This window comes from Podarcis gaigeae, assembly GCF_964106915.1.
Source record: "Podarcis gaigeae genome assembly, chromosome: Z".
Lineage (NCBI taxonomy): Eukaryota > Metazoa > Chordata > Lepidosauria > Squamata > Lacertidae > Podarcis > Podarcis gaigeae.
Genome location: NC_139691.1, coordinates 13,652,494 through 13,666,779, shown reverse-complemented (window position 1 = coordinate 13,666,779; position 14,286 = coordinate 13,652,494). Strand labels below are relative to the sequence as shown.

The following is a 14,286-nucleotide window of genomic DNA, read 5'->3' as shown; positions in this document are numbered from 1 at the left end:
GTGGATGATGAATGTTCAAAAGACCAAAAGTGAGGGGGAGATATCCAGCAATTGAGGGTTGTGGGGAGTCTTGGTACTACTGAAAAGCTCCTACTTCTTCTGTAGTTGTTGAGCTTAACCTAGTCCAGGCATGTCCAAAGTCAATTTTGGGTGCTTAATCCGGCCCACCGGTCAGTTTAATCCTGCCCCTGTGGCAATTTATTTCCTGGGGTAAAATCCTAAAAAACCCTCAACAACTTCAATCCTAAAAAAAGGTTAACAACTTTGGTTGGCCCTTTGGTCGGCCTCACGACCCTTCACTTCATCAAATCTGGCCCTCTTTGAAAAAAGTTTGGACACCACTGAACTAGTCCATAAAGCCCTCCCCCTTTTCTCCATTCCCCTCTTGCACTGTCTTCTTTGCCAAGCAATTATTCATTATTTGAAAAATGGCTCTTTTAAAGCAAATATGTGTGCTTGGGCTGCAAATACAAGAACAGAATGCAATGCCATTTGCTGACATTTTAAATACATAAACATTTTCCATCTAGTTCAATAAATAGTTGGGGCTTCCTCTTCTCCTTAGAAGTAGTATGAAACCAATATGCAGTTTAAAAAGCTAAAGCTGCCTATGGTTAATACACATAATGCATTCTGATGTTTGGCGTTGGATTCCATGGTGTGGTCGTTGGGGCTGCCAACTTTTTCAACTGGTTCCTGCAGCTGTGCCTCTCACCTTGTTTATTTCTGTTTGTCAAGCCCAGGAGTTAGGTGGTAATGATGATAATGATATTGGTCAGGTCACTTGGTAATGGCAGCAACAGTTGTGCTGAATGTGATCAGAGCTGCCAGTGGAATCTGGGTCCTTGACAGACTTCTTGAATGCTATTGGCTAAACGTCTTATAGACAGGGGCCCATAGCAATCTAGTGTTCTTTTCCATTTCCATTGTCTCTCATGGACCAGGAAAATAGGTGTGGTGATTGTCAGGTAATCTGCTAGACCCAAGCTGAGCACATGGGGAAATGAAAAATGGTGCCTCTAGCCAATATTTTGTAGGAGGGATTTCAAACACATATTGAAATGTCAGATTTGCTTAAATAAAGCACTCAGTTGCTCTAGTTCAAATAAATCCATTTTTTTAAAAGGGGGGAAATGGACTGTGTGGTTTGGATAGTGATGGAGAAGTCCATTGAAATGCCTGGGATGAACAAATGATTAATTGCACCCATGGCACTTCCTCAAAATTCCAGATATGCTCACTGGCTCACAGTTGTTCACAATGGTTCACAATGTTCAAAATGCTTCACACACATCCTAATAGCAGACCTTGCAAGGTAGGTCAGTATCATTGTTTTCATATTGCAGATGGAGGGAGCTAATAAAGAGAGAGTGGCTTGCCTTCAACCATTTAATGAGTTTGTGACTGAGGCAAGGTTCCAACTGAGAACTTTCTGGTGTGTATTGCAACCTCTTAGCTGCCATGGCACCTGTCAGTTTTAAGGAAATTAATAAAAGCATATGAGCAATAATATCTCACTATCCATCCCAGTTGAAGGACTGGAGGAGCTTGGATAATAAGTTATCACAGTGGTCCACCTGTCATGGCCTCAAAAGTCTCTCATTTGCTCATATTGTAAGGACTTGAATTGATGTTGAAAGTTCATTTAAGGCAGTGGAAAGATTCCATAAATTATTTCTGCCCAATCCGGAAGTATGATTCAATCTGCTCCAAGGACCTTCCTTTGGTTTCGGGAATGAAAAACGTGAAGATAAGGTTCACTATGCAGATGGCCCCAAAGAAGAAGAAAGGAACCTCCAGACCATATTGTGCCTGGAAAAGAAAAAGAAATTATCCTTTGGACAAGCAGAGAAAGAGGACATGGGGCAGAGTGAAAAGTACTTATTTATGCATTAAAACTATTTCCTAGATGCTCCTCCCACTTTTGACTGTGGCCTTGCCCACTAGTCATATGTGGCCCCTGTGCTAAAACAACAACAACATTCCCCAACCCTGCTCTAGACCCTAGTGAGGGTACTGAGACTTTGGCTTCATTCACACCACTATGCACTATGGTGGCGCTATGATGCCACTTTAAACAGTCATAGTTTCCTCCGAAGGATTCTGTGGGTTGTACAGTGGTACCTCGGGTTACATACGCTTCAGGTTACGTACGCTTCAGGTTACAGACTCCGCTAACTCAGAAATAGTGCTTCAGGTTAAGAACTTTGCTTCAGGGTAAGAACAGAAATCGTGCTCCGGCGGCGCGGCGGCAGCAGGAGGCCCCATTAGCTAAAGTGGTGCTTCAGGTTAAGAACAGTTTCAGGTTAAGAACGGACCTCCGGAACGAATTAAGTACTTAACCCAAGGTACCACTATAGTTTGTTAAGGGTGCTAAAGGTTCCCAAGATCAGGGGTCAGACTGTTAAAGCAGGTTAGGGCTGTGTAAATGTTACCAGCTTAAAACGCCGCAAGGTCCTTTTTCTCAGTTTCACCTGAAACTGGGTTTGTGGGGAAAACACATCAAAACATAATATTCCATAAGAAATGACACGATAGATACAGATTGTGGTGGGGCTGCACTGAAGGTGAATGGGGGTGTGTACATAGCCCCTTTCTGTGGCATATCTCGCAACATGTATGAAGTCTCTTCTTCAGGGCCGTCTTAGTCATATGCGGCGCTTGGGTGCAAAGATCCGCCTGGCGGCCTTTTTTAGGGGGGGACCGCAAAGTTGTTGACATTTTTTTAGGGCGGGCAAGCGAGGTGCACACAGCAGAACTGGCTGGGCTGGCCACCTCAGCAGCAACAGAGGAGCCTGAGGCGGTGGCGGCGGGAGTGGGGGCAGAGCAGGGCTGGGGCCAGGCGCCTGGGGGGGAGGGGTGGGCAAGGAGAGCCCAGCACAACAGTCGAGCCCAAGGTGGCGGTGACTGAGTGAAGCCAGGCGCCTTGTGTGAGCAGCGTGCTCTGGGCGGGCCTCTTGACGGCCCGCTAATCCCAGGCACGCAGGAGAGTGGAGTCAGCCGGCTGCCTCAGCACCTCGCTTGCCTGCAGCAGAACTGCTGCTGCGCTCTGACAGGCTCTGCTCTGCTCTACAGCGGCTGTCGGCTCTTCCCAATCCCCGGACTCCAAATCTCGGCCCCAGACTCTCAGCCTGGCACCCCTGAGAGCCCGGCGCCTGAGTGCCCCGCACCCCTTGCACCTATGGGTAAGCCGACCCTACTCTTCTACTTACCTTAACCAACAGAAAGACTTTTGTCAAGACAAAGGCAGTCAACCAGCTCACAAGAACACACAACCCAGACACTGTCCCTCGGGCCTTCAGTGGGAGAATCTCAGCCATCAGCAGCCAGGTGATGGGGCCCCAACCGATGGCATAACCTAGAGACAGGAAAGAGGAGCCCCTCTGAAAAACCTCAGGCAAAGCTGAATGACTAGTCCTTCCTCAAACATGTTAGTGTGGCAAACCAAAACAGCTATAATTGTCAATTTTGATTTAGTTCTGTTCTATAACAGCAGGTGTAGGGAAGCTTTGGCATAAGGAGAGCACTGCTGGCTCAGAGCAAAGGCCCATCTAATCCAGTATCCTGTTGTTATAGTGGCCAACCACATACCCCAAAGGGAAACGAACAAACAAGTTCTGAGCACAACAGCATTCTCCCAACTCATGGTCCCCAGTGATAGGTACTGGAGGTAATACACTTCCATCATGACTGGTAGTCATTGACAGGCTCCTCTTCCTCCATTAATTTGTACAGTACTCTTTTAAAACCATCCAAGCCGGTGGTCATCATTGCCTCTTGTGAATTCCATAGTTAAACTATGTGCTGTGTGAAGAAGGTCTTTCTCTGATCTGTCCTGCATCTTCCAACATTTGGCTTCACTGGATGTCCGTGAATTCCAGCATTATGACAGACAAGAGAAAAGTTCTTGTCTTTCCACATTCTCCACACCTTGCATAATTTTATGCTATAAATGCCCTGTGATCCTCAGTTGAAGGATGGTATATAAATTTAATTTTCAATAATAATAAGCCACATCAAGCTACTGCTTAAAACATTCAGAGGGTATCTGGGTGGCTTCCTGTTCTTGACAATAACATACCTACAATGAAGACCATGGTGGCGATCAGAGGGATGACAGTGAGGCCACTTATCCAGCTGCTAGCCAGGCCCTCATGGCTACTACAGTTAACCATAATTGCTGTATTATGGGAATATTGAGGTATGAAGTGGATGTAGAAGCCCAAAGTCAAGTTTGAGGCAAGCATAATGATGGCTGTCAAAAAAGAAGAAGAACAGTGTGAGATGTGAGGTTTATTTATGTCTGGGAATTTCCTCAACCTGCTCATTATTTCACACCCAGTCTCTGGATCCTGACATTCTAGGAAGCTGGCCCTGTGGCTAAGAACCTACTGGGTTTCCCCCCCTGTAAAGTGCTTGGGGTAGGAGAACTTTGGCCTACCTCATGGATGTTGCTGAACTACACCTACCATCCCTAGTGTAGTTTAATGACCAATCTCTCTTCAGAATTCGGAACTCCAGAATTGTAGCTCTGTGAAGGCCATAAGGGGTTTCCTTAACAGCTTTCGGTACCCTTAACTACAGCTCCCAGAATTCTTGTGTGGAAACCAGGACTGTTTAAAGTGATATCATAGTGGTTTAAATGTGTGGTGTGAATGTGGCCTAGGCTGGCAAAGGCAAATGTTGCAAAGCACCAGCGGCCCATTTCACTTTATCGGGTATCTGGTTTGGGGGGTGATGGGGAGAGAATGCCTACCCGCACCCCACATGTTCAGTGCTTTCAATTCAATACTTTCTCTCTCCCCTATCTCTCTCCCCCACACCCCAATGATTGAGCCAAACAATTCCCCAAAGCTGGTTTTGACTCTGCAAAATTGATCTATAGATGCACCAGGTGGGGTGTGATAAGAGTGGACAAAACCTGCACCTGAGATATACAGAAGAACCTTCCTTCCGACTTTGTCCATTGAGAAGGTGGCAACTGCCACTGATGCTAAGCGTACGGCCCCCACAATAACAGCATCATATTGCGGCTCCTGCAAAGGTAAAAGGAGAAAACATTTAGTGTGTCAGAGGCTCCTTCTTCCCTAAGTCATCATTTTCTTAAAACAGACACACACAGCGAACAGGAGATAACTGGCCAAACTGGACATGATAATAAATCCTGCCCCGCCCCCAACCCATTTCCCCTTTCTCTCGTGTCTCTTTAGGCTGTAAGCCTGAGGAAAATGAGAGTTGTTTTTTTTTCTGTTACGAGAACGAATTTAATAAACTAAGAATGATATTATATTTTTTCTTAATCAATAGCGGATGTGGATGAGGAGCAATTTTTTATGGTGATTCCAAATGCCACATTTAGCTTCATGTCTAGTTTGGTGCTGGGGTGTGGGGAATGTACAGGTTATAAAGGTATGTTATTTTATTTATCACCTCTATATGCCACCTTTTCTCAAGGTGGTGTACATCGTTTCCCTCCTCCCCAGTTCATCCTCACAAAAATCCTGTGAGGTAGATTAGGCAGAGATATGGTGACTGGCGCAAGGTCACTCAAGCAGCTTCATGGCTGAGTCAGGATTCGAACCCTGGTCTCCCAGGTCCTGGTCCAACACCCTAACCATTGTGCCACAATGGCAGAATGAAACACACAGTGAACAAGCAGCGCCCTCACTTCTGTAGGGTGATTTGGTATTTGATTCCCTCGATGCTGTTAAATTAGAACTCCCATTAGCCCATCAGCATAGGCAATGGTCGGGGGAGTTGCGGGGCAGGGGCTGTCTGTATAATGAAAAACTTTAATAAAAACATGAGAAAACCCCTCCCCTTGGGCAGTGATACTGATGTAGAACAGAATGTCTCTCCTTTCATCTGAGGAACGTTGGAAGGCATACTGTAAAGACTAAATTACATCTGCTCCAAACATTTAAATCACTCTCTTACCACTTTAAACAGTCATGGCTTCCCCCAAAGCATCCTGGGAACTGTTGTTAGAAGGCCCCTTCACAAATGAGAGTTTGCAGGATACTTCAATGGAAGCCAAAAAAGGAAGGCAGTGGGTGGAATGGGGGTGGGGACAGGTCCTGAGGAGAATTTCGGATAAATGGCTAGCTTACCAATATGACCTCTGTGCTGCTAAATATCACCTGCAAGTATACAAGAATGGGGGTAACCCCTGAGAGCTGCTGCAGGAACCTCATCAGCAAGGTGATAGCCAGCGGTTTCCAGATGTAGGGCTGCTTGATCTCTTTCCAAGAAATTGGTCTGTTCTAAGGAAATATGGATACAAACGGCTCAGACAGATCCATTTCACACACACCCAGGAACAAGATCAGGATTTCGTGGAATGGCCTCCAAGGAATGGAATGATGCCTTCCCTTTTGCTTGGCTCTCCCTTTCGATAGACAATTGCTCCTATGTGTAGGGAGTCTTTGGCCTTCCAGAAAGTGCTGAAGTACCATTCTCCCCTGGGAGTTGTAGTTCAGCAGCACCTGAAGGGCCAATGGCTCCTCACACCTGTTCTATATCAAGAAGACGACAGAATCACATCACACTTGAGGATTTGTTGCCTTCCAGATGAATGGAGGAGGAATTCTTGCGGGAAACTATTTCCATTCAGGAGTATATTCTAGATTTGGCCAACCTCGTGCCCTCTAGATGTTTTGAACTACAATTCCCACCAGCCCCAGCAAGCATAGGCAGCTGTTTTTGTTGTTGTTGTTTAGTCGTTTAGTCGTGTCCGACTCTTCGTGACCCCATGGACCAGAGAACGCCAGGCACCTCTGTCCTCCACTGCCTCCCGCAGTTTGGTCAAAATAGGCAGCTAGGCAGGCTATTTCAAAAGCTTAAAAGGTGGGGAAGAATGGAGGAGGAGCGGGGGAGCCAGGGCCGTCTTAAGCATATCTGGCACCATGGTGCAAGGATCCCTCTGCCGCCCCCCACCCCCACCCCCACATTTCCTTCTGGGCAGGCAGTGGCTGCAGGGCAGCTCCTCCGGCGGGAGGCTCCGGGTGCGGCGCAGCATGGCAGAGGCGGGCGAGGGCGGCGAGCTGATGCCGGGAGGCGCCGCATCCAGCCTCCGCCTCTTCCCTGGCGCCCTCCAGAACTTGGCGCCATGGCTCCCCGTGCCACTAGCCTCTATGGCTAAGACACCCCTGGGGTGTGTGTGCAATACTCAGACTACAGTGTTAAGTAACTGTAGCTTTAAAACTCCAGGGCACTTTGCAAAGGAATCTGCCAGACTGCAGATTCCGAAGTGGGCCACTGACCTGCCCCTGGTCATAATCCTCTTGGGTTGGATTAAGTACTGTACTTTTCCATGTACAGGACTATGTTTTTTACTGAAAAATTATGTTTAAAAATAGTGGGTTGTCTTACAAATGGGTAGTGCCTAGCGGGGACGTGGGGTTTTCTTAATTTTTAGTCCCCCAAAATAGGGGGCATCTTATACACGGGGTGTGTGTGTGTGTGTGTGTGTGTGTGTGTGTGTTATACACAGAAAAGTACAGTAAGTGGGATTTAGAATCTGAGTAAAGGCAGATTCCTCCTCCAGCCCTACTTTTGAGACACAAGAATGTAATTTGGGAGCAGGGGGCACAGAAAATTGGGGTGGTGCCACTTTAGAGTTCTCCTAGTTAACTGCAAACTGCAAGGCCGTTTTTATATTACATATATTATATATATATGGAAGTCTGTTCTTAAATCGAGGTGCTCTCTCCCTAATGAGGCCTCCTGCAGCTGGTGCCCTTCCACCGTTCAGCTTCCATTCTTAGACTGAGGTAAATTTCGCAAACCAGGACACTACTTCCGGTTTTGCGGAGTAGTTCGTAAACAGGACTGTTCTTAAACTGAGGTACCACCGTACAAACTAAAACACAGCCCTCCTTCAAAATTCACACTTTGCCAAATTTTGTAGTGCTGCACTTCAGCCAAGTAAGGTGTACAAAAATGAAAATGCTAGGCAAAGCATCCAAAAAAAATGCATATATGGGTGAAAATTGGTACAAAAATGCATTGAATTAGAGAAAAGTGGCCTTGCCAAAAAAAAAAGTGGGGGGTCACATTAGGCAACATCTCATTAAAAAATGTGTACAGTAAGAGAAATTCACACAAAAATGCTGACAAATTTTCACAGGAGCTTTTTTTTTTTGTAAGTTGCAAAAGGATGTGAAAATGTGGAGAACTGAATTTACGACTGGAACAAAGGAACTGAAATTGACATGTTCGCCCATCCTTCCATAGCACACCTGCTCACTGAAGCTTTCCTTGATTCGCTCGTATTCCCACCAGTACTCTGCATTTGCTCCTCTCAGCCATACCAGGGCATCCAGGGCCTTATCCTCCCTTCCCTTGGAGACCAGAAAACGAGGTGAGTCAGGCATGAAAGACAGCAATACGATCATGAGTAGGACGGGCACCTGTCCAGCCACTGCCATCCAGCGCCAGGGAACAATGAGGCCTGCAGTGGGAAGAGGGCAGAGCAAGAGGCGAGTAAAGGACTGTCTCCAACAAGCTGCAACAGTAATAAACAACCATACCCCTCTACTCCCCATGTTCAGAGCTGGTGTAGTCTACACTTGGGGAACCTTTGGGCCTCCAGATGTTGCTGAATTACTGCTCCCATCATCCCTGGCTGTTGGCCATGCTGACTGGGGCTGATATAGTTCATGAGTATCTGGAGGGCCAAAGATTACCCATACCTGTTGTAGTCCAATATCAGCTGGAAGATACCATGGTGACTGCCCCAGCTTTGGGCACAACAGCTTAAATGTAATTCCAGTCCTTTTTGTCATCTTGGGAAGGCCTACAACATTACTGCTGGATCCCCTTTCTTTCTCCATTCCTTTACCAGCCAGGCTGTTTCAAAAACCTTACATGTTCTGAGTTAATTTGCAGGCGCCCTGAGCAACTGCATTATCTCTACCCAATCTGTTGTTTCGATCTCAGGTTTTGCAACCAAGAGCCTGACTGCGACATTATCGGCTCCCCAATCCTGTCCAGTGTGTTTGGTCTTCCGTGGGCACTTCCTGGCTCTTGCGTTACACAGTCCTTGCCTCTTGAATGTCAACCTGAACATTTACAGAAAAGGTTGCCTGACCCCTGAAAGAGTAACCTGAAGAGCCAGTGTGGTGCAATGGTTGGAGAGTTGGACTACGACCTGGGAGGCCAGGGTTCAAATCTATCTGATTCCAACAGGAAGTAGCTTTTGTGACTCCAATCATTGGTTCATCTAGCTCAGTAATGCCTGCACTGGATGGCAACAGACCTCAAAAGGTTTCAGATGCGGGTCTCTCCCAGCCTTAACTGGAGAAGCTGGGGAATGAACATGGCACGCAAAGCAGATGCTCTGTTATGGTGCTATGGCCTTTTCCAGGAATATAAGAAACCACCTTATGTTGAGTCAGCCCATTGGTCCATCTAGCTCAGCGGTTCTCAACCTGTGGGTCCCCAGATGTTGTTGGACTACAACTCCCATCATCACTGAGCTCTGGCCTTGCTAGGCCAGATGGGAGTTGTAGTTCAACAATATTTGGGGACCCACAGGTTGAGAAAGGCTGATCTAGCTCATTACTGTCTGTACTGACTGGCAGCAGTTCTCCAAGAGTTTCAGACAAGGAATAAGAGCCTGCTGGATCAGGCCAATGGCCCTTCTAGTCCAGCATACTGTTCTCACAGTTGCCAACCTGATGCCCACCAGCAGCACCCAAGATCCAGGGCACTCTCCTCTCCTCTGGAGTCTTTCACAGCCCAACTGGAGCTGCTGGCTATTAAACCTAGGACATTTCTACAGGCAAAGCAGAAGCTCTGCCACTGATCTGAAGCCCACGGCCCAGACATTGGCTAAGCTCTGATAACCAATGTGTATTTCTGCCATCATCATCATCATCATCATCATCATTTATTTATACCCCGCCCATCTGAGTTTCACCAGCCACTCTGGGCAGCTTCCAACAAAGTATTAAAATACAGTGGTCTGTTAAACATTAAAAGGTTCCCTAAACAGGGCTGCCTTCAGATGTCTTCTAAAAGTCTGGTAGTTGTTCTTCTCTTTGACATCTGGTGGGAGGGCGTTCCACAGGGCGGGTGCCACTACCGAGAAGGCCCTCTGCCTGGTTCCCTGTAACTTGGCTTCTCGCAGTGAGGGAACCACCAGAAGACCCTCAGAGCTGGACCTCAGTGTCAAAGGTCTGAGAAAGGGTTAAACGCAGAATGACTTCAAAAGATCAGATAAATAGCTTGTGAAATTTCCAGTGTTTCTCCAAACAAATAAACAAGGAGTCACTGGGTTGGAAACCCTGCAATTTGGGGAGGTCCTGAGCTGGTCTTACTTGTCCAACCAGAAGACTAGGCCCATGTATTGGAAGAGGGGATGCAAGACTCTGGCAGGGGGAGGAGAAGGATACCTTAATCCTTCCAGAACAAACAAAGCATTCCAATCATCTCTGAAGCCCAGTTCTCCTGTCTGAAGACACCACTGATCTAAGGACCACCAGCTGCCCTACGTTTAAGCCAAATAGTCTGACGCTGATCCGTTCCTCCACAGTTCACATCCAATTACTTGCCTAAAACATAGAGGAAAAGGGCACCCAAGACGGCCATGATCTGAGGGCAGGAGCCCAAAGCTCCCCGGACTCCAGGGTGAGAGATCTCAGAGATGTACACCTGGAGGGACAGAAAAGGAAGGTAAGTTGCCAGAATTTAATCAGCAGAACAGGGGTGTGTGTGTCCAAATAGGCTTTGCACAGAGTAGACCCAGTGAAATTAATGGACCTAAGTTAATGGATGTAGCCACAATTAGGGATGGATGAATCTATCAGTTTCAGCTTCTCTCAGTTTCTTGTTTTAACAAGCATAACATCAGTCATCCACGTTTGTACATCAGCCTGTGATATTTTTTTATAAATAACATGTCCTCAAAAAAAAATCATCAACATTTTTTGTGCGAATGTCTCCTACTCTACGTGTTATTTCTGAGCAGTTTTGCACCTCTGTAGGTTATTTTCACTGATATATGCATTGATGCACTTTACCTTAGCACATACATTTTTTGAGACATTGCATGGCTGGAAAACTGTAGTGCAAAATCCAGATGAGTGGGTATTTTGTAGAATGGCTGTGTTTTGGTTCAAATATTGTGTTGGGAATTGCATTTTTTAAAAGTTTACATTTGAATGAGAACTTAATTTCTCCCCTGTTCCTTGCCACATACTGTCGGATGCAATATGCCTCTGAATTCCAGTTGCTGGGATTCATAGGTGTAGAGAACTCTGTTGCACTCAGGCCCCTAGAAAGGTAGGTTAGTATGAAAATCAAACAGCTCATGATTGTCAAGACTGATTGGCAGTGACTTTCCAAGATTTTAGGCGGGGAAATTTTCCCAGCCCCATCTGGAGATGACAGGGACCTTCCACATAAAAAGCAGGTGCTCTACCACTGAGCTACGACTGTTCCCCTAAAATTAAATTAAGCTTTCCAGTCCTTATGGTTCCGAATAATGGTCTGGTTTAAATGGAAAAACTTGGGAAGCTGCCTTCTACTGAGTCAGACGCACTGCTCCACTATTGTTGACTCTGTTAGTGGCTCTCCAAGGTTTCAGACTGGGGATATTCCCAGCCCTACCTGAAGATGCCAGGGGTTAAATCTGGGGCCTTCTGTACGCAAGGCAGATGCTCTCCCATTGTACTATGGTCCTTCCCCTAATATTCCTGTGGTCCTTTCAGGAGACAGAAAGGGGGAACTACAACTCAGGACACCACTACCTCCAGCTTCACTATTTTAAATATTGCTCAGCCAGTAAATGGAAGAGGAAGGAAGTGTGTGGCAGAGACAATTATCACTTTACCATCCAGGCTCTTGGGCACATGCCCAAAAGTAGCTGCAGAGGCAAGAAAATCTCAATGGTCCATCCAAGTTCCAGTGTGGGCTTGGCAATTCCTGGATGTTTTCTGGGAAGAGGGACTGGTTATTACACCACTCTCAGAATGGTGGTTTTGGGAGGTGAACAGGAGTCTCCTAATGACTCTTGGCACCCTGAACAAACTACACTTCCCAGGATTCTTTGGGAGGGAGCCATGACTGTTTAAAGTGGCCTCAAAGTGCTTTCAACGTATGGTACTCAATTTGAGTTTGCTGGAATGAGATTGAACCTCAAGGAAAAGAACATTGTTGACTTACTGGGATGGAAGCAGAAGTCACTCCCCCAGCAAATCCTGTTAACAGCCTGCCCACCAGCAGCATCCAGGTCCCTTGGGCGCTGGTCATAAAGAGATATCCGATGACAGATGGGACAGCAGAGAACATGATGCTCAGCTTGCGGCCCAGGTAGTCGTTGAAATACATGGTGCCCAAACCACCTGCTGCGACTCCAAGAGTGAACACAGACTGCCAGACACACAAAGAAACAGGGGCAATATGTTAGGAAAGCAAATATGATCATGATGGTGGCCTGAAACCATAGAAATAGGAGTGCAACTAGTAGGCTTTGAATTCAGCACCTTGAGAAATCTGGCCTGGGGGAAAAATAAATTTTCCATGAAGGAAAGACTTGAGGGAGCTGGGTATGTATAGCATGGAGAAGAGCATTCTGGGAGCTAATATAAGGTAGGGCTGCCATACACCTGGCAAACAGAATATGACGGTATTGGTTGTCTGAGATTTTTTTTGGGGGGGGGAGCCCTCAACAACTTTTGTGTTTGAATTGCATCTGAAATATGGCAACCCTAATATAATGGCCGAAGTGCTGTCACATGGAAGATGGAGCCTCTTGTTTTCTGTTGCTCCAGAGGGCAGGATCTGAACCAATAAATTCAAATGATTAAAAAGAAGATTCTGACTCAACATAAGGAAGACATTTCTGACAGTAAGAGCTGTTTGAGAACAGTGGAATGGACTCTCAGAAGGTGATGGACTCTCCTTCATTGGAGATTTCTGAACAAATGCCGGGTGGCCATCAGTTGGGGATTCTTAAGCTACATTGCAGGGGGTTGGACTAGATGAACCTTGTGGTCCCTTCCAGTGGCAGAGCTTCATGCTCTGGCACCGGGGGCAGAGATCAGGCGTGGGCGTGGCTGGCGTGCGTCCTGGAGGCATGGCACACCGCCTGCAGGGTCGTGGTGCCCAGAGCGAGCAGAGGGGCAGCTGTGATGGTGCCCCACTAGGATCATGCTGCCGGGGGTGGTACGCTCCCCCTGCCCCCCTCTTCCTCTGCCTGTGGTCCCTTCCAGCTCTCAGCGTGAATAGAGTGTCCTATATAGAACCATGAGTATTTTGCCCAGGAAGGAAGCATCACAAGCAAGTCTAGTGGGTTGTATAGTCTGTTCATTAAAGTTATGTTTGTCTTTGGAGTCGGTAATGACACCTGAACAATTACTCTCACTAGAATGAAGATTACAGGCTAGGAGGGCTGGGATAGGTTGTGGAAAATAGGCAGAGCTGACATGCCTCTTAAACACACCCATCAACTATATTTAAGTATATTTACATATTGTTAAAGCCTCAGTGTAGGCGATGTTAAGAGAAAAAAGGGAAACATGTGACATTACGGTTTAATCAACAAAAATTCCCACATTGTCAGACAGGAAGGCCACTTTTAACACAGCCTCCTCTGCTAGAGCGACACACTGAAGCCAAAGCAGCAGCACCCAGTGGATGTATTTATCTCTCTGCTCTACTGGTTAAAATTAGCATCCGTTGACTAATCTGATGGATTTGCAGATCGCTCCCCAGATTAAAATTCTTAGGCCTTATCATCTCTGCAAAATCCACTTGTTTAATTTTGAAGAATCCTAGAGTTGGGCCATCTTCTAATTCGGGTCCCTGGAAAATCTTCCCAGGCCACAACCCTCACAGCCCTGCTTTCCATACTCCTTGAGTGGTTGAAATGAGCTGGATGAAGGCAAAATACCTCAAGGAATTGCTTCTTTCCATACGAAGCAACTTGGACCCTGAGATCATCTTCTGGGGCCCTTTTTGTGTGCCTTCTCCACGAGAGATCAGGAAGATGGCAACACGAGAACAGGCCTTTTCGGCAGCGGCTCCCTATGTGTGGAATGCTCTCCCCAGGAAGGTTCATCTGGTGCCTTCATTATACACCTTTAGGCACCAGGCAAAAACATTCTTCTTTAACCCAAGCCTTTGGCTGACTGACATCCACTGTCCTTTTAAAATGTGTTGGGGAGGAGGGGATTATTGGATTGTTTTTGTTTTTATTATTTATTCTCTGTTTTTACATTGTGGTTTTCTGTTGTAACTGCCCTGAGACCTGCAGGTATATATATTCATTCATTCATTCAT

General features: G+C 46.5%; 1 protein-coding gene across 1 annotated transcript in view; it reads right to left on the bottom strand.

The window, feature by feature from the left end:
• Positions 1-1,641: 1,641 nt before the first annotated feature.
• Positions 1,642-14,286, bottom strand: part of SLC2A6 (solute carrier family 2 member 6) — a gene marked incomplete at both ends in the record, with an annotated part of 25,496 nt that continues 12,851 nt past the window's right edge. Inside the window, 9 exon segments of the mRNA XM_083723198.1 lie at positions 1,642-1,671; positions 1,675-1,812; positions 3,213-3,358; positions 4,082-4,255; positions 4,928-5,036; positions 6,111-6,263; positions 8,241-8,452; positions 10,557-10,656; positions 12,169-12,375. Of these exon segments, the coding sequence (XP_083579324.1) occupies positions 1,642-1,671; positions 1,675-1,812; positions 3,213-3,358; positions 4,082-4,255; positions 4,928-5,036; positions 6,111-6,263; positions 8,241-8,452; positions 10,557-10,656; positions 12,169-12,375 (1,269 nt within the window).